Source organism: Seriola dumerili, unplaced genomic scaffold (genome assembly GCF_002260705.1).
Source record: "Seriola dumerili isolate Sdu_G_001 unplaced genomic scaffold, Sdu_1.0 BDQW01000138.1, whole genome shotgun sequence".
Lineage (NCBI taxonomy): Eukaryota > Metazoa > Chordata > Actinopteri > Carangiformes > Carangidae > Seriola > Seriola dumerili.
The window spans coordinates 908,438-928,992 of NW_019174393.1; the positions used below are offsets into that span (position 1 = coordinate 908,438).

At 43.4% G+C, this 20,555-nt stretch overlaps 1 protein-coding gene across 1 annotated transcript; it reads left to right on the top strand.

Moving 5' to 3' along the window:
* Nucleotides 1–640: 640 nt before the first annotated feature.
* cand1 (cullin associated and neddylation dissociated 1) lies at nucleotides 641–16,940 on the top strand. The gene is made up of 26 exons (XM_022749435.1): nucleotides 641–938; nucleotides 6,578–6,653; nucleotides 6,767–6,834; nucleotides 7,076–7,230; nucleotides 7,604–7,727; nucleotides 7,822–7,909; nucleotides 8,000–8,168; nucleotides 8,261–8,366; nucleotides 8,490–8,635; nucleotides 9,155–9,306; nucleotides 9,407–9,547; nucleotides 10,309–10,450; nucleotides 11,127–11,335; nucleotides 11,414–11,582; nucleotides 11,677–11,766; nucleotides 12,115–12,268; nucleotides 12,360–12,597; nucleotides 12,729–12,917; nucleotides 13,013–13,156; nucleotides 13,340–13,475; nucleotides 13,559–13,735; nucleotides 14,071–14,166; nucleotides 14,295–14,464; nucleotides 14,538–14,702; nucleotides 15,411–15,518; nucleotides 15,612–16,940. The coding sequence occupies exons 1-26, from the start codon at nucleotides 871–873 to the stop codon at nucleotides 15,834–15,836; spliced, it is 3,705 nt and encodes a 1,234-aa protein (XP_022605156.1). The 5' UTR covers nucleotides 641–870; the 3' UTR covers nucleotides 15,837–16,940.
* The last annotated feature ends 3,615 nt before the right edge of the window (nucleotides 16,941–20,555 follow it).

The window sequence follows — 20,555 nt, forward strand, 5'->3', positions numbered from 1 at the left end:
TTGTCAAAATCTGTTGTGTTGTGGTTTCAGAATGATGGAGACAGAGGAGGCTCTGGATGATTTTTTTTCCAGGGCAACTTTCATCTTTTTCCCAAATGATGTTCAAATGTCTTGATACAGTAAACAGCATGTAGCTGCTGTGAATGGGGAAAATAATTCCCAGGGGAGCATGTCCCCTGAATATGGCAGTGGTGGTGGGCAGGGCTTAAGGCCTGATCCACAATTTAAATCATGTCTGGAGAGGAACTTTAAAAAAAAAAAAAAAAAAAATTAGCAATTTGAATATGTCAACAAAGAGGAATTTGATGACTTAGGCCCATGAAAATTTAATAACAAATACCTTAAACATAGATAAATCTATTAGATTTTTTTTTTTTTTTAGGGAAAAGGAAACGGATGCTGTGGATGGATTAGAAATAAAGGGATGGAGTAAAATGATAAATAAAAAAAGTAAAATTTAAATAAATTTAAAAAAATACTAAATTAGAGTACAGTAGAGTACAGTACTTTCCATCACGTTTGGTATTGGACATTCAGAGAAAAAAAGTGTTAAAAATCAAACAAACAGCCCAAACTCTGACCTTTGACCCCGCAGCGTCCAGTCCCGCTAACCCCGCCCCTCTGCGGAGAGAACGGGAGCTCCATTCAAACACACCAAACTCCGCGCCCCGGGATGCGACAGTCGCTGTAGAAGGAGAGAAGGCGGCAGCAGCAGCAGAACCAGAACCAGAACCACACATTTTACCTCAGAAACCCCGACCAGCAGGAGGGTGAAACAGCCAGCAAGAGACACAGTAGTCCGTCAGCCCGCAGCCGGAACACACTCACTGAGCGCAGTCTGCTAGCAGGAGGCTAACGGCTAACACCGACATGGCGAGCGCCTCATACCACATCTCCAACCTGCTGGAGAAAATGACCTCCAGCGACAAGGATTTCAGGTAAAATAAAACTGCAGTAGAGTAAAGTAACAGCCCGGCTCACGTTAATATAGCTCCAACTGTTTTTATGAAGTGTTAAAAACAGTGGCTAGCGCTGTCAGGCCTCATGCTAACAGCTAGCCTGCCACCTGTCTGATCATCGTCACACCGCTAACCAGCTAATTAGTGGTTAACGTTTGCTTTAAACTCGACGACAGCGTTAGTAACCGGCTAGTAACGACGCTACACCTGCAGGTGAGTTGCAGGGAAACGTCGCCAGTGAGCGGTTAGCTTGCGTGTTAGCTGGTTAGCTCTAACTTCTGTCATGCCGCAAGCTAGCGTGATGTCAGCTAACGTCTGAATGTTTACGGTGTCTGCCGGCTATAGGCATTAACACGCCAAATTAGCATGACAGCTAACTGCCTCTCACGCCAACAATGATGTGGTTTGTGGTGGTGTTTCTGCTCACTACTGACATGGTGTTATTTTTTTTTTTTGGAGGGGGCAGAGTGGGTTGGTTCTTTAGAGGGGGGGGGGGACAACAGGTAAACAGACAGGAGCAGGTCAGTGCTGCAGACCATCACTCAATGTAAACAGCATGAATTCAAACAAAATGTGAGGTGTAATTTAAAGTGAGGGGTGCATTTAGATTAAAGTAATGAAATGTAAATAAGGTTGGGGGTGAATGACCTACCAGCTAATGTGACTCATGACAAATCCCTAGCTTTTGAAGCAATCAAGATTTGATTCAGAATTTATTATTGATTTAAAACAAACAGCATGTCATTAAAAAGAAAGAAGGGGAAGGTGTACACTCAGTTGCAACTTTAGTAGGAACACCAAGATATAATTAATGCAACAGTCCTTGAGTAACTCCTCTGTCATGAATGTTGTAATGTTCAGTTTGTGTTAAAGGTGGATGATTATGGAGGATGTAGTTTGTGTTGCTGTTGAACTGTATTGCTTGATGTTGACCAGTGTTCCTATTATTTTATCCACCCCATTCACATCAATTAGAGTAGGTTGAACATCAGACACTCCTCTGTGTGTAATGCCATGAACCACCACAAACTGTAGCTTCCTAAATCACCATTAAGTTGAATTACCACCTTGTGTCACTTTGTTCTGTGGGGAGTTATGATGGGCATTTCTCAATATTTACTTTCATTAATAAACGGAATTAATAATTGATTATCAGATCAATTGACCTTTTCATAATGCCCATTAAACAATCCCCTACTAATGCATTTCCAGTCTAAGTAATGGGGGACAAAAGCCACAGTCCTTTATCTGAAGCATCAGCCATCCAGATGAGTTTAATCCAGTGGATCACCATCAAAGTTAAAGCCTGTTTAATATGAAAGTTCCTCTGTTTGTTGCAGCTCAGCATGGAAACACAAAAACTGTCGTTTTGACAAAACTTAGACAACTGAAGCTTCATAAAAGCTTTGAATTGATTTGGAATGAAAGGACTGTGGATTTTGTATCTCCATCACTTACTCTTTATAGAGATAAGTCTTTTAATGTCCAGTATAAACAGGAGAAATGATAACCATCACTGTTTATATGGCCCCTGACTATTGTTTTAAAACACACTTGTGAATCTGTCCTCAAAGTTACTTTTTCAATTCATTTGTCAGAGTTAACTGCACTAACTTTAAGGCACTGTACAAACTTCCTGTATGAAAATAATAGCGCTGTCGGATATGCACAAAAAATCATATTGGGATTATTTTAGCAGATATTGCTCCTGTGATTTGGATATTGGAGTTGGCCATTTTGTGACTTTGATTATATTTCAATTAATTGTGGAGCCCTAGAAAATAATTAAACAAAAGTGCAACTTCACTTATTAGATGTTTTTTTTTTTCTTTTAAATAAAAACAGGAGTAGGTTTGTGTCCGTCCTGGATTAAAGGGGAAATAAAGCCGAGCTCCGGCAGCATCAGCACCACCGTTGTCGTATCTCAGTACAGGTGCAGGTGCTTTTTGAAAGAAACTGGACTTAATTGGAGTTATTTTCTCGTGGTTGAAGTTTTTTCAAAGTGCTGCAGTATGTGTTGTTCAGCCCGTCTTGTTTGTTAGTGATAGAGTTCACTGCTCTGCTCCATGAACGTCTGTCGGTGACGTGGTACGAAATATTAACAGAATTCTTCTCCTTTGTCTCGCAAATCCAATTATTGAGTCATTAAATCTAAAAAGGAGCCAAATTCTTTCCTGTTTTGTAGATAGACTGTTTCATAACCTCTACAGTGTGCTGCACTCTGCCTCACAATTGAGTTCTACCTTTTTGGCTCCATTAACAAAATGTTATTAACTGATGTTATTCCAGAAATAGATTTTTACTATTTCTGAGTCGATGTGAAATGGTAGAAGATACGAAATATGATTCATCTGTGAATATTTCCTTTTTTTGTCACTCACCTCTGCTTGGTGTACATGAGGTTGGTTTGATAGTATTTTATGTAATTTGAGTCTTTTTGAATCTAGTATTGAATCTATCACGTTTAGCTTTGATGATTTATCAATAACTAAAGTCATGAATAAGAAGAAGTGACAGATTCAGCTCAGAGAGGAGATCAGCTGTCGTCGAAGCCAGAGAACTAAAGCTGTGAAATGAATCAACATTAACAGTAATGAGGTTAGCTTCAGCAGAAGATCTGAAATGTTGATTATTGATTGATATTGATTGTTATAACACAGTGAAGTAACAGCTGGAACAAATCATGCAAGGTGCACAGCGATGGCTCATGTATGTGCGGCATGGAGATGAATGTAGATCGGAGGGTGTGGTGATTGATAGATACACTGTCAGCCAATCACGTCACTCTGAAACTGCTCAGCCAATCACAGTGAAGCACAGTGATCACTTCTTAAACCGCAACAGAGTTTGTTTCATAATGTTTTTCAAGCATAAAACAATAACTATTTTTTTTTTAATTATTAATTGAAAATGAGGCTCTGATGAAACAGACTTAATGAGCTCTGGTGAGCAAACGTCTCCTGAGTTAAAACTGCTGTTAAATCAGTTTTATTGAAACATTTTTGTCTCTGTCTTCAGTTTATTCTCTGATCCTGAAACTATTAGCAGATTAATCGATTAGTTGATCGACATTAAATTAATCTTATCTATGAATCATTTATATTTTATGTAATTTTTAAACAAACATGTTGTTTCCAGTTATTTTGTGACAGTAAACTGGATGTTTTTGTCTTTCAGACAAAACAAAACATGAAAAGCATTTTTCAGTTTTCAGGACAAAACAGTAATTGACTGAAGTTGGAAATAATCAACAGGAAGTAGAAGCTCATTTTTGGTCTGAGCTTGTTAGTTATGACACTGGTATAATCACATTAAATATCAAATAGCTCATTAAGAGTTATTTTCATTATTGATGAATCTGTCAGTTATTTTCTTGATAAATAGAATCTTAATTGTTTTGTCGATGAAATGTCAGAAAAAACTGTCACTGTTTCTCTTCACATCGTTTGATTTGACCAAACCAATAAAACTAAAATCACATTATGTTTAATTTAATATCATATAAGATAAAAGCAGGATAAGTAGCATATCTTCATAGACATAAAGAAAACATGGATTCATTTCAACCTGAAACAACAACAGAGACAAAATAAACCTTCTCCTGTGTCTTTAAATTAAAGTGTTTTTACACCTATTTTTATGAACTGATCCAAACTGAACTGAACAAACTGGAAACTGGATTTTTTTTTTGCCATTTTAATATTTTAAACAAGTAATCACTGATCAGAATCAAAAATAGCGCTGCAGCTGCATTAAGATTGCTGTTTGTTCTGCCAACATTTCATCAATGAAAGGAATTAATTGTTTGGTTTGTAAAAAAACAGAACGTCACATTTCGTCCAACCATCAGTTCAAAACCCCAAAAACATTCAGTTCATTATCGTGAGACCAAGAAGAGCAGCAAATGAAAAATGACTGAAATGATTATTGGATTTTCAGAATAGTTTCTAACTAATTAACAATTAATCAAATTGATCATTGCAGCTGTGGATTTTTAAAACATACATTCGAATCATCATGTAATACATTCATGTAGGAAATGACCCGTAATCAGTGTGGTGATGATGATTTGACCGTACTGCCTAATATATAAAATAATAATGTGTATTAGTGACATGTTGAAACTGAAGGAGCGAACGGTTCAGTCCTTTCCAAAAAAAAAACTCATTTAACAGACGAGTTTCAGCCTCCAGTCGAAACTGCTCGAGGACGTTGGCAGCACAACTAATCACTTCATCACTCCTGACAGCAGCAGCCACCCCCCCCCCCCCCCCCCCCCCCCCCCCCCCCCCCCCCCCCCCCTCCTCTCTCCTCTCTCCTCTCTCTACAAGAAACCCGTGAAATCGTGAGACTCGTCGGGATCCGGCCTCGTCGCTGTGTTAAAAAAAAAAAATTTTTTTTGCCGCTGACCCTGAACGAGCGAGGGCTGAAAGAGTCGTTTCAATCCTGATCTGAGAGCTTCTGTATCTGCAGAGACATAATTACACTTTCTGTTTAGGTGACGCCGTCTCCGCTGCGGAGTTCACAGCAGATTTCCTCAGTGCGGAGCTATTCAGCTGTCAAACACATCCAACTGCTTCTCAGTTCATTTTAATGTGGGTCTGTGCAGCTGCAGCTTCAGAGGATTGGACATGGTGTCAGCAGATAAAACTCAGAATTAAAGCTGCAGAAATCAGATCAGGGTGGAGGTTAAAGAAGTCACTCTCAGTGTTTTTACCATCCTCTGACCCTCACAGGCCACAGACGCACCACTACGTTTTCATTTTTAAAACAGCCATTCAGACCAGCACCTGAAAACACACACACACCTGAGCAATTATACACTGAGCATGTGCGAGCCGGTGTAAACAGGAAGCAGATTGTCTTCTCTGAAGTTGATTAGTTGCAAAAAACATTAAATCTGTTTACAGATACAGTGAGAACAGTTCGTGTTGTTGTTTTTTGTTTTTTATTATCGAAACTAAAAACATAACGGTTCATTTTTGTTTTTCAGTTTTTTACTATTAAAACAAAAACAGATGGCGGTTTGTTTGTCGCTTTTTGTTTCCCTGTTTCTACATAGTAATCAGGAAAGAGGCTGTTTAGGATTTTGGTTTTCTCATTTCAAACCGAATCTTTATTGGCCGCCAAGTAAACGGGCCTAGCAGCCGTGCCTCTGAAGTGGAGTCGTGCTTTAGCCTCGTGCTCAGGCCTCCAGGCTCCAACAGGCTCCGCCCATCAGAGGCATCAGATGGCGAAGGTCAATCTGTAGTTTTATTTGTGCTCTGGACGTTAACGTGATGGTTCAGGTTCCCAGTTTAAAATGTCAACAGAAAAAAATGTGTTTCAGTTTAAGTGTTCGCTTTATTTTGAAAATGTTCAACACTTTATCTGCCGTCAAACACGCCTTTACTTTGGAACTACTTTTTTTCAACCGTTGATGAACCGTATCCCTACGCACAAATGCACTGGACTCTGTCATGGCGGTAAAACGTCCTTGTTCAGCTCCATGTAAACAGATCTGGTTCAGTGTCAGTACTCAGACTATGTGTGACTCTTTGTTTCTAATTGATCGATTTGATTGATCACCATCCGAGTTTGATCAAGTTCAAACAATAAACTTTTATTTCTCTCTGCAGGTTTATGGCCACGAACGACCTGATGACAGAGCTACAGAAAGACTCAATCAAACTGGACGACGACAGCGAGAGGAAGGTTGGTTCATACTGGTTTACCAAAGATGAGTGTTTATGAAGTTTAAACTGGTTTATGAAGTTTAAGCTGTTTGTACCTGGGAATTGATTGATCGATTGATGATTGATTGACAGGTGGTGAGGATGATTCTCAAACTGTTGGAAGACAAGAATGGAGAAGTTCAGAATCTGGCTGTCAAATGGTAAAAAAAACACATTAGAAAATTCACGTCTGTTAGGTGTGTTTGTTTTGTCTTAATCTGTTTTTAATGATCTGTTAATCAATAGTTTTTCAAATTCTATTTCTGTTTTAAGTTTAAGTGTCTTGATTTTTTTATTTATTTATTTTTTTCAAAATAACTTTTATTTCCTGGGCTGCTGTTTCGTAGTTCCTGTTTTCGTTCTCATGCTGTTTTCAAACTGTGGGTGCGTTTGTTTCGTCAGCCTGGGGCCCCTGGTCAGTAAGGTGAAGGAGTACCAGGTGGAGACGATCGTGGACACGCTGTGCACCAACATGTTGTCGGACAAAGAACAACTCAGAGACATTTCCTCCATCGGACTGAAGACTGTGATCGGAGAGTTACCGCCCGCCTCCAGTGGTAAATACTGCTAATACTGTAATACCTGTGTACTACACACACGACTGATGGTACAAATACTACAAGTACTGCAGTTAGGGCTGTTACATTTAGCACTGCCACCTTCTTCTACTGCTATAAATACTACAAATACTTCTGATACTGTGATCACTGTTGTATTAGTACCAGTTCATGTTCAGATAGATACAAATACTGCTGATAGTAAATATGTTACTGTAGTTACTACAAGTATTTACAGTTACTACAAGTATTTGTCAAGCTGTGAGTTTACATCAGCAACTAGTAACTGAGCTTCTGTGTCTCCTCGTCTTCTTCTGTCTACCTGTCTCCCTCTCTCTCTGTGTCCGTCTCTCTCCACCTGTCTCTCTCTCAGGCTCTGCTTTAGCCGCCAGTGTTTGTAAGAAGATAACGGGTCGTCTCACGAGCGCCATCGCCAAACAGGAGGACGTCTCTGTGCAGCTGGAGGCGCTCGACATCATGGCCGACATGCTCTGCAGGTAAAGCGTCTGTCTGTCTGTCTGTCTGTCTGTTCTTGTAATCTGGTCTTGAACTAAAATCATCTTACCTGTCTGTCTCTCTGTGTGTTTGCAGACAGGGAGGTCTGCTGGTGAATTTCCACCCCTCCATCCTCAGCTGTCTCCTCCCCCAGCTCACGTCCCCCAGACTGGCTGTCAGAAAGGTGCGTCTCACCCTGTAACCCTCGCCTGTCCAGATTCACCTGTGACAGGTGTGCAGTCGTTCACAGCTGTTGCTCTGTGCTGTTTTTCAGAGGACCATCATGGCTCTGGGACACCTGGTGATGTCCTGTGGGAACCTGGTCTTCATCGACCTCATCGAACACCTGCTGACGGAGCTGGGGAGGAACGACAATATGTCCACCACCAGGACCTACATCCAGTGCACGGCGGCCATCAGCAGACAGGCCGGACACAGGATCGGTGAGACGGGGAGGAGACCGTTAATGCGGCGTCCATCTTTGTTTACGGTGCGTCTGTAACGTCTCTGTCCGTCTCTGTCCCTCCGTCCTCAGGAGAGTATCTGGAGAAAATCATTCCTCTGGTGGTGAAGTTCTGCAACGTGGACGATGACGAGCTCAGAGAGTACTGCATCCAGGCCTTCGAGTCCTTCGTCAGGAGGTAACACACACACACACACACACACACACACACACACACACACACACACACACACACTCTAACGTCTATCACAGCTGTAGTAGTTGTTGTTGTTGTTGTTTGATTGTGTGTTTGTGGTTGAAGGTGTCCTAAAGAAGTCTACCCCCACGTTCCCACCGTCATCTCCATCTGTCTGCGTTACCTGACCTACGACCCCAACTACAACTTCGACGATGAAGACGAGGACGACAACGCCATGGACGCAGAGCAGAACGACGAAGACTACCAAGGTACTGAGAGACGCCACTGTGATCCAGACTGAAATATCTGGACCATTATTTAATGGATTGATATGAAATGTTTTTTTTATTGATCAGTTGATTGTGTTTTCCTTTTGAGAAGAAGTTTAACTGGAAAAATGAATCGATCATCAAAATAATTGGGAATTCATTTTCTGTCGATCGATTTATCAGCTTATTGTTTCTGTTGTGAGAGAATGTAAATGTTGATCCTCAAGGATTTAGCTGAACATTGGCAGCTGTTGGTTTAGTGTCTCTGGGTGTACTGGTGCATTGTGGGTAATGTTTATGTTAAAACCGGATCTTCACGTGATTTTAGCTTCGATTTTCTTTTTGTCCAAATTTAATCTGAAGAAGAAGATGAAGGATTATAATAACGACGCTCTCTCTCTCTCTCTCTCTTTCTCTCTCTTTCTCTCTCGGTCTCTCTCTCTCTCTGTCTCTGTCTCTCTGTCTCTCTCTCTCTGTCTCTCTCTCTGTGTCTGTGTCTCCGTCCCTCTGTCTGTCCAGGCAGTGATGATGAGTACAGCGATGACGACGACATGAGCTGGAAGGTTCGGCGGGCGGCGGCAAAGTGTTTGGACGCCGTTGTGTCGACACGTCACGAGATGCTGCCGGAGTTTTACCGCTCAGTCTCTCCTGCACTCGTCTGTCGCTTCAAGGTACGACACGCCTCCATCACTCCATCATGTCTTTACTATTGATCGACCTAATCCCGACCCGACGACCTGACGTATGACATCACCACCCGTGTGTCTCCAGGAGCGGGAGGAGAACGTGAAGGCGGACGTTTTCCACGCCTACCTGTCGCTGCTCAAACAGACCAGACCGGCTCAGAGCTGGTTGGCCGATCCAGACGCCATGGAGCAGGGAGACACGCCGCTGACGATGCTGCAGAGCCAGGTGACATCACGACCTCTGACGTCTATCAATTAGTTAAATCACCAGAACAATAATCAGCAGCAACTTTGATTATAGATTATTGATTTCATTTAATGAGCAAAAAGATTCGGAAATGTGCAGATTTACCTGCTTCTGTTTGTTTTCCATCAGTGAGCTGAATATGTTTTCTCTGACAGACTAATTGATTAATCAATTACTTTGTTCATTACTTAATTCATCAATAATGAAAACGATCGTTAGATGTAAAATTTGTAACTTTCTGTGCTCATGTCTTTGTTTGGTGAAATCACTTTGCAATAGTTGTTTATAGGTTGTTTGTTAATGTTCGAGCTGAAACAATGACTTGATTAATTGATCATTTATATCATCGTCATTTTTTAAAGCAAAAAATCACTAATTGCTTTTCAGGTTTGAATATTTGTGTCTGTTGGTCGGGAACAAACCATCTGAAGATCAGTGTGGATCTTTTTATTTTCTTCACTTTATAGAGAAAATAAACTGATAAAATTACTGGTAGATTAATTGATCATGAAAATAAGGAATATTTTTAGGAGTTGAATCAAACTGGATTCTGTAATAAATATTAATACAGCAGATGGCGCTGTTGCTGTGGTCTGGTTGTTGTGACGCAGACAGGAAACCCTGAGCATCCTGCACCATCCACCACAGACAACAACAAGTCTCTCTCTCTCTCTCTCTCTCTCTCTCTCTCTCTCTCTCTCTCTCACCCTGTCTCTGTGAATGTCTCTCTTCTGCTGCAGGTTCCCATGATCGTCAAAGCTCTTCACAAGCAGCTGAAGGAGAAAAGTGTGAAAACTCGTCAGTGTTGTTTCAACATGTTGACGGAGCTGGTGAACGTCCTGCCCGGAGCACTGACTCAGCACATCCCAGTACTAATACCTGGTAATGCGACAAATACTACAGTGCTACAAATACCACGGCTACTGTAGTGTTATTGTATTATTATAATTAAACTTTCAGCAGCTGTGGAATCAGTGAGTTTCTCACCTGATTTGACGACTTTTAAGACTCGTGGTCTCGTCTCCTCTGAGGAGAATCTGTTAGATTTAGATTTCTGTTCATAACTTCAGTTCCTTCATGGAAAGTTTTTAACATCAGAGGTAGATTTAGAAGCAACAATGATGTGACGATAACAGATTAAAAAATGAAGTGAAGTTTAACAAATTATTTGATCAGTTTAATGTTCTAATGTAGATGGTTTGAAAAGTTTTTATTTATAGATGAACTTGAGTGAAAACTTAAATCAGAAGTAGAATCAGTATCTGCCTTTAAAGCAGCTCCAGTTCTCCTCGGTTCTTCAGGTTCTTGGCAGATAGGTTGTTCCACCATCTTGGAGAACCTCTTTAGATTCAGACTGACTCTGATTGAATCTGAATCTGGACCAATCAGATGCCTCCTGATGATGTCATGTGACGGATGAGAGTCTGAGCATCTTGACACAATTATGTGTTTAATCTATAATTGACTTGATGTAAATAGTTATTTGCTGATGTCATGGATATGTAAATGAGTGGGCGGGGCCTCAGTGTCAGTTATAATCAGTGTCTTTGTTCTTCAGGCATCATCTTCTCTCTGAACGATAAGTCGAGCAGCTCCAACCTGAAGATCGACGCCTTGGCCTGCCTCCACGTCATCATGGTCACGCATCCCGCTCACGCCTTCCACGCCCACGTCCCCGCCCTTGTCCCGCCTGTGGTGGCCTGCGTAGGAGACCCCTTTTACAAGATCACCTCTGAGGCTCTGCTCGTCACTCAGCAGCTCGTCAAGGTGAGAGACGAACCCACGAACGGCTTCATCACATCACACGTCACACGAAGATGATTGTAATGATTCTGTCCTCTCCAGGTGATCCGACCTCTGGACAACCTATCGGAAGGCTCGGATAGCTTCGACCCCTCCCCCTACATCAACGACCTGTTCACCTGTACGATCAAACGCCTGAAAGCCGCCGACATTGATCAGGAGGTCAAAGAGCGAGCCATCTCCTGCATGGGACAGATCATCTGTAACCTAGGTAACCACCGCCCGTCAGTCACAGCCATATGACGTCACCTGCTGATGTTTCCACTCTCTGATTGGTTCTCTTTACTTCCTGTTGTGTTGTCCAGGCGACCGGCTGCCCACCGAGCTCCCGGGAACGCTGCTGATCTTCTTAGAACGCCTCAAGAACGAGATCACGAGACTGACGACAGTGAAAGGTGCAGTGCATGCTGGGAGTCACGACTCACCGAGAAACTTAATGAGCCGTTAATGTTTCATTACGTCTGCTGGGAAAAAGTTTCATTCTTTCTTTTCATTCTTGTGAACAAAATGTCTCAGTGACGCCTCAAAGGAATTTCTTCAAATTTGGTACAAACATACACTAGGACTCAAGGATGAACTGGTCAGATTTTAGGGGTCAAAAGTCAAAGGGTTAGGGTCTTGGTGACCTCACAAAACACTGTTTTATGAACGCAATATCTAAAAGTTCTAGTTTCTGCTTTTACTTTCCAGTTTACTGTCAGGAGGTTTGAGCTTTTCAGTGTGTGTGTGTGTGTGTGTTGCAGCTTTGACGCTGATCGCTGGCTCGCCGCTGAAAATCGATCTGAGGCCGGTTCTCCCCGACGCTGTTCCTATCCTCGCTTCCTTCCTCCGCAAGAACCAGCGAGCCCTGAAACTCTGCACGCTCGCCGCTCTGGACATCCTGCTCAGAAACTACAGGTAACACACACACACACACACACACACACACCTGTAGACCACACACTCACCTTTTCCTTCTGCCCGTGACACTGCGACGTGTTTGTTTCAGCTCTGCGGTGACTCCAGTCATGGTGGACGCTGTCCTGGCCGAGCTGCCTCCCCTCATCTCGGAGAGCGACATGCATGTGTCTCAGATGGCGCTGAGCTTCCTGTCCACGCTGGCGGTGACTCACCCGTCCTCGCTGGGTCAGCTGAGCGGAGGAAACATCCTCCAGCAACTCATCGCGCTGGTTCGATCCCCGCTGCTGCAGGGCGGGGCGCTCGCCGCCATGCTGGACTTCTACCAGGTACAACAGGAAGTTTTCAGAGCGGTCTGATTCAGGTTTTAATGAACATGTGTTTCATCAGTAGTAACTTTGTGTGTGTGTGTGTGTGTGTGTGTGTGTGTGTGTGTGTGTGTGTGTGTGTGTGTGTTCAGGCTCTCGTGGCCACAGAAACTCCTGGTCTGGGCTACATGGACCTGCTGAGGATGCTGACCGGTCCGGTTTACTCCCAGAGTGCCGCTCTGCCTCACAAACAGGCGTACTGCTCCATCGCCAAGTGTGTCGCCGCTCTGACCAGAGCCTGTCCCACGGAGGGACCGGCCGTGGTGGGACAGTTCATCCAGGTGAGCTACCTGTCCCACACAGAGACGCTGCAGCTCAACGTGACTGTCCTCTGTCCTGAACAGGTTCATATAAAACTCCCGCTTTGTTTCGACAGGACGTGAAGAACAGCCGCTCCACAGACTCCATCAGGCTGCTTGCTCTGCTCTCATTGGGCGAGGTGGGACACCATGTGGACCTCAGCAGCCAACCAGAGCTGAAGACGGTCATACTGGATGCCTTCTCCTCCTCCAGTGAAGAGGTAACACCTGTCTGGGTTTGGTTTTATCGTCTCTAATGACAGATTGATCATCAAGTCGTCATTTACAGGACCATCAGTAGGTTACAGTAGGTTGTAGTAGGTTGTAACCTCTCTCTCTCTATCTCTCTCCCCCTCTCCCTCTCTCTCTCTCTCTCTCTCTCTCTCTCTCTCTCTCTCTCTCAGGTGAAGTCTGCAGCCTCCTACGCGTTGGGCAGCATCGCGGTGGGGAATCTTCCAGAGTATCTGCCCTTCGTCCTGCAGGAGATCTCGTCCTCCAAGAGACAGTATCTGCTGCTGCACTCGCTCAAAGAGATCATCAGTAAGAGCAGCACACACACACTCCCTACACCAGTCTGTGTGAGTGTGTGTGTGTGGTTTTAATCTGTGTGTGTGTGTGTTCAGGCTCGGCATCGGTGTCCGGTCTGAAGCCGTACGTGGAGTCGGTTTGGTCTCTGCTGCTCAAACACTGCGAGTGTCAGGAGGAGGGAACCAGGAACGTGGTCGCTGAGTGTCTCGGCAAACTGACGCTGATCGACCCCGAGACCCTGCTGCCCCGCCTCAAAGGATACCTGCTGTCAGGTAATCAATAATCCCTGCTGCCCCGCCTCAAAGGATACCTGCTGTCAGGTAATCAAACTGAACAATATCCTGTAAACTCTGGCTCGACTCAATAAGTATCTAAGAGTGATCAATGAATCCATAGGTACAGGGACTTGTCTGCTGTGGGATAATCAATAAGATTATCTGATAGTTGATCAGCTGATCAATTAAAAATCTCTTATAAGCCCCGCCCCCATGTTGCTCCTGACCAATCAGACTGTCTCTGTTCGACACACCTGCTGGACCTGACACCTGATGATTGATGTGGAATACTGATGTATTGATTTATTGATTTCTGATTGATTCTGTTGCAGGTTCGTCGTACGCCCGGAGCTCCGTGGTAACGGCGGTGAAGTTCACCATCTCTGACCAACCACAGCCGATCGACCCACTGCTGAAGAACTGCATAGGTAACACACACTCTCTCTCTCTCTCTCTCTCTCTCACTCACTCACTCACTCACTCACTCACACACACACACACACACACACACACACACACACACTGTCAGAGTCCTGATTGGCTGTTTTTCTCTCAGGTGATTTCCTGAAGACGCTGGAGGACCCGGACCTGAACGTGCGTCGCGTTGCCTTGGTAACGTTTAACTCCGCAGCCCACAACAAACCCAGTCTGATCCGGGAGCTGCTGGACTCGGTTCTACCACAACTGTACAACGAGACCAAAGTCCGGAAGGAGCTGATCCGAGAGGTGAGACACTGACACGAGGACGGGTGGACGGGCGGGTTGAGGTCAGGTGTGTGATGGCGTCCTCTCTGTGCAGGTGGAGATGGGTCCGTTCAAACACACGGTGGACGACGGGCTGGACCTGAGGAAGGCTGCGTTCGAGTGCATGTACACTCTGCTGGACAGCTGCTTGGACCGGCTCGACATCTTCACCTTCCTCAACCACGTCGAGGACGGACTCAAGGACCACTACGACATCAAGGTCTCAGCACAGAACCACAGAACCACAAAACTATAGAACCACAGATCCACGTCTACAGCTGGTTCAACACTGATACAGATGTTCAGATATACGTTTGTACAAAGATCGATACAGATAAAAACAATCCAGTTTCCCTCCGTCTTTCACTTCCTGTCAAGTCCGCACGACTACGTTCTCATTTTAAAACGACAAAAGAAAACAATCTCTGTCCAGATTAACACCTGAAAAGACACACATACCTACACTGTGCGAGGCGGTGTAAACAGGAAGTAAATTGTCGTGACCTAACTAATGACACAAAGGGAGGAAACGGTTAACTCGATATAGAAATTTAAAATCAACACTACAAAAGATGTAAATCACATTTACAAACAGTCTGTCAAAAAGAAAAACAAAAAACTTAACTCCTCAGATGATTTAATTTAAATGGATCCTGCCACCGTATAAGAGGTGTAGTTTTCCAGCGCCACCAGTGTCAGGAGATCCAAGCAACAACAAAACAAAAGGTAAAACTTAATTAAAGCAAATAAAGAGTGTGAACTAAAATACATGAACTCAATTTAGAAAACAAACCAGTGAAGTGAGAGCTGTGTGAAAACACTGACATACAAACATTTACAGTAATAAATCAATCAAACATCAGACACTCATTAGAGCTGTTACTGCTGCTGATTTCCCACAATGCACTGAGGTTGTCTGTGTTTTCAGATGCTGACGTTCCTGATGCTGGCCAGGCTGTCGTCCCTGTGTCCCAGTGCTGTTCTGCAGAGACTGGACAGACTGGTGGAGCCGCTGAGAGCCACGTGCACCACCAAGGTACGGCAACAACACGCTCCATCAGTGTCGCGCGTCGTCATAGGTTGTTTCCATGACAACGGGTGATGAACTCGTCCTCCTCTGTCTCCGCAGGTGAAGGCCAACTCTGTGAAGCAGGAGTTCGAGAAGCAGGACGAGCTGAAGCGGTCGGCGATGCGAGCCGTCGTCGCCCTGCTGACGATCCCCGAGGCTGAGAAGTCGCCGCTGATGTCAGAGTTCCAGTCCCAGATCTCATCCAATCAAGAGCTGGCGGCCATCTTCGACTCCATCCAGAGGGACTCCAGCTCCGCCAACATGGAGTCCATGGACACCAGCTAAAAAGATGGACAAATCAAATTCCCCACGATGCAACACGGCACCACCCCCCGCTGCTGGAGCGCTAACCCTGCAGCATGTTTCCATGACAACAGGACGCACACACACACACACACACACACACACACACACACACACACACTTGTAGTGACACACCCTCTCCTAGCGATTGATCGTTCCATGATGCATTGCACTGAAGTCAGCTGTTGGGAAAGAAAGGAAGAAGACTGATGTACGGCTCACACACACGGACAAAAAGGACAAAAACAAAGAACAAAAAAAGAAGAAAAAAGAAAAAAAAAAAGAAGAAATTCCAGAAAAATAAGTTCCATATGAGGCTTGGAAGCTCCTCCTACTTCCTGTTTGTTTTTCTAGCGAGGTCGTCTGATTGGTTGATCTCCCTGTTCATCATCATTCTTCTCTTTTTTTATTTTAATTTTTTTTGTTTTCATAATTCCAGAAAGTTCCACAGGTACTGTAACCTGATTGGCCGCTGCTGAGTGACTGACAGTTGGCGTGTTATAAAAACTGACCAATGGGGGGGGGGGAACGGCCTTTCCTGCCTGAGGCTATGGTGACCAATGGGAGAAGGGCTCGCTCTGGTTTTTTGCGAATGACGTAGGCGACCAATAGGATGCTTTGGGGGGGGTGACGGCGGGTGGGAGGGGTTTTACTGTTTGTGGACCAATCAGCTTCGTTGTTTACCCTAATTCAGTTGACCCGCCCCTTCACTCCTTAGAAAGAAGGGAGAGAGGGAGGGAGGGAGGGAGGAGGAGGGATTATTGGACCAGGTCCCATCTGACCAGACCTGACTGGACCCATGCTGATGACAATACTGTTTGGCTGTTGCCATGGTAACGCTGTACGTGCATAGTAACGATGTTTGGATCATTCCGTTTGTTCCCGTGAGTCCGGCCCCAAAACCGGCTCCAGCCAGTTGCCGTCTGGTCAGGACCAGTTGGATTCGCTGTGTCCTGGTCTGGTTGGATCCGGTTTGGTAAAAACGGGACTCGGTCTGGTTTCAGTCAGGCCTGGTCCGGACAGCCCACTGTTGTTTATCGCCCAAGAAAAATAAAAAAAGGTCCATTTCTGCCTGCCTTCATACTCCGACTGTCTCCTCTCTTATTGTGTGTGTGTGTGTTCGTCCGTCGTATTTCTAGGTTCTGTCTGGAGCTGAACTGGAACCAGAAACTCCCGGGTTCTGTTCCTGAAGTAAGGAACCTTCATTCAAAATGCCATTGACATTTGTGACGACTCTAAAAACCTGGAAATCCGCAGTGAAATCCCTCCGCTGTTGGATGATGTGATGAAATTTCTTTTGACATTCATGATCCTCAGAGGCTGAATGAGACTGACTGAAGTTTCCTACAGAGCAGAGGTTCATCAACACTCAGCAGTCGCAGCGGCCATGACAGTTTATAGAGGACATTAAGATAGTTTAAAAACTCCAGTTGGTGCAATTTGAGTCAAAAGTCACACAACTTCTCTGAATCATAACTCAGCCAAAAGTAAACACACACACATTACACACACATTCTTACATACAGTGTGACTTGCACTTCATGAAACTATCATTATATCTGATGTGCATCACGAATAAATCTCCATAAATCTGCTCAGGAAATGTAGATAAAGGACGCTACTTACAATAGAATTTGCCTGATAATCATCCTGCTTTTAAGTTAACTTCAGTATCGCCTGAATACAGTGACAGATTTTATTTTATTTATTTTGCAACAATTTAAAATATACAGTAAATGTCAAAGAAAACAAACTGCACACAGTGCAGCGAGAGGCGAAAAGAACAAATACAAAATAGACATTAGAAAACAATGTGATTAGTTACAAATGATGAGAAACTAAAATATATAAAATTAACAGCAATGATGTCAATAATATCAAAATGAGAGCAGAGAATGTGGTGTGTATGAGCAAAACAAAACTGTGATACATGGAAGAAAAAAGCAGTTAAATGGTCTTTTATGAGCTTTTGTAACATCGACAACAACAGTTCTTTGCCAAATGGAGGAATTTAATTCCATAACTTGATCGACCTGAATCTGAAAACTGAAACTCTGCAAGTCTGAATGTCAACAGGTTCATCGCAAAGAGGAAGTGCTAATCCGTCTGCTTTTTTAATGGCGACAGCTGCCAGAATATAAACAACATATATTGTGGCCTGAAGCGTTAACACTGGTCATCAAACCAGAGTCCAGGCTGAACTGAACGACGTCTCCTCTCAGTTTGCAGTAGTTGTAATATATGTTATAGCAGCAGAGGGCGCCAGACTCTGTGTATCAGTGAGGAGAGTTGGTGTCGACTGCAGCTGCAACAAAGAGACTTCACCTTCCCAGAGGGCCGCAGTTTCCACAAGTCGCCCACCTGGATTCTTCAGGGTCGGCTGAGCTTCCACCGCTGTGCTGCACTGATGTCAGATGGAAACTCTTATCTCCAGATGCCCAGGTAAAGATTAGAAGAAACCAACTTCCTGTTAGCAGGGCTAAACTCAGCTCTGATTGGCCGTGTCGATGAGGCAGAAACTCGTTAGACAGCAAACAAAGCAAATGATGCTCATTCATCTGGTCTCTTAGCAACAGGTGAACTGATGAGTTTGTAGTAGTGTGTGTGTGTGCGTGCGTGTGCGCGCGCACGCGCTGGCCAATCATTGACATGCTGATGATTATTTCCTCTTTGAAGTTCAGTAATGTATTCTGTCCTGATGGACCGATGCTGCGTTTAAAGAAAGTCTTCATGTCCCGTGACCTCTACAGGGGCAAAAGGGCCCCGGCACCTGGGGGCCAATGGACTAGAGCCGCTGTTTGAAGGGACTTGAAGTTAATATTTCTAGTTGGAAAGTCAATCGAATGGCCACAAAGAGACGCAAAAAGATAAAATGGCTACAAAGAGAAGTGGTGGTGCTGATGATGGATAAGAAAACAAACAACTAAAGTTTAACAGTAATAAAACACAACCTACCAACATAACTTACATAATTCATATAGCCTAAATGTACCACATTTATTTTAGAAATATATTTTAGATATTTAATATTTTAGATTTTTTTTATTCCTTCATTCTCGTGGACACAATATCTGAGGCGCCTTGACAGATTTGGCTCAAACATTCACTTGGACTCAAGGATGAACTGACTAGACTTTGAAGGTCAAAGTTCAAGTTCACTGTGACCTCAGAAAACACTTTTCAGCCATTACTCAAGACTTCATTCAGCAAAATTTCAACAACATTTCACACAAATGTTTATTATTTTATATAAATCTGGATAAACAGGGATGTAACCTGAAACTAGTGGTGGAGGCAGAGACCCAGGAGGCGGTAAGTATTGCTTCTAGTTAAGAAATACCAGAACTTTCACTGAAGTACACACACACACACACAAACACGCACATATATATATATACACAGAGGAAGTGTGTGTCAGTGGAAGGGAAGCTGCATGGGTGGCTCCATTCAGGCTTGGGTGTGGCTTCATAACACTGTATCTCTGGCTCTAGTAAAAACTGTATGTGTGCGTGTGTGTCTAGGCGTGTTTCCATCAACATGCTCCAACACGCTCTGCTGCTCTCTGACTGTGCAGTAACACACACACACACACACACACTTCTGTCGTTTTAAATGTTGGATTTTGTTTGGTAACCTCATTATGGTCACTTTGACCTTTGACCTCTAGTCCAGTGTGAGCTGACTGTGGGACTTTGTTAAAAGCTAACAGGAAATGAAAAAACCCATGCAATGAGCTCCATAGCCACCATGACAACACGTTATTAGGATCCCGTGACCATTTTGACACGTCTAACAATACTGTGTTGACTTGTGTACAAGTTTAATTAAAAACAGTTTAAATCATTACGTTTAAATAAAAAATCTACTTACATTTTTAAGAACACTGGGAAGCCAGGGATTAAATAAAGGCTGATTCAACTGTCTGAGGGATCATAATGTGGTGGCGTTTCTTCTTTCGTGACCTTAGCACGTTAATGAGTGTCCTGACTTTGCACAGGACTCTGAGGACAGTGGCCATGTGAGCTTGTTCCTGTCGTCTGGAAGGTCATGTGATGTTTGGAGGTGACGTCCCCAGTCAGGAAAACAAGAAAACTCTAGTTCAGTTTGCTGTTTTCACTGGAGGAAGTGTTTGTTAGCTTGTTGATGTTTTCTAAGTCCAGCAGAGCTGAGCAGCGCTGGACTGTGAGGCGATTCTGAGCTAGTGACCACATCTGGTATTGCAGGATCATGTGACGTGAACTGGACCATAAATATATACAATCGTTACAGCTGTAAAAGGATGGAGAACATTTTCTGAGCATCACAAACACAACAACATGTCCCAGTGAATTTTGTCTGTGAGCTCCAATAAAATTTGAAAATTATTCAATTAAAAATCTTTTTAAATTTAAAAATTTTTTATTTAATTATTTTCCTGCGTTAAATTTGTCCTGGGAACCAATTGGATGTCAGCTCAGCCAGAGGAACATATTGACATAATTTAGTATCATATAGTATTGTTAATATAGTATTGAATATAGAATACAAAATGGATTAATATAGACAGATCTATATTATAGAATGTACTATAATATATTGTACGTTATGAGTGTTGTATAATACATAAAAAATACAACATAATGAATATAATATGTATTGGTTGTGTAATATTTGCAAATCAGTCCATCAAACAGAAAATTAATCAGAAAAGTAAAAATCATG

Bases quoted from the DNA above. Each gene is read 5' to 3' on its own strand.
- cand1 (XM_022749435.1), top strand. From the start codon at position 871: ATGGCGAGCGCCTCATACCACATCTCCAACCTGCTGGAGAAAATGACC. The intron at 7,728-7,821 runs GTAAAGCGTCTG...GTGTGTTTGCAG, and splicing joins ATGGCCGACATGCTCTGCAG to ACAGGGAGGTCTGCTGGTGA. The intron at 13,736-14,070 runs GTAATCAATAAT...ATTCTGTTGCAG, and splicing joins CAAAGGATACCTGCTGTCAG to GTTCGTCGTACGCCCGGAGC.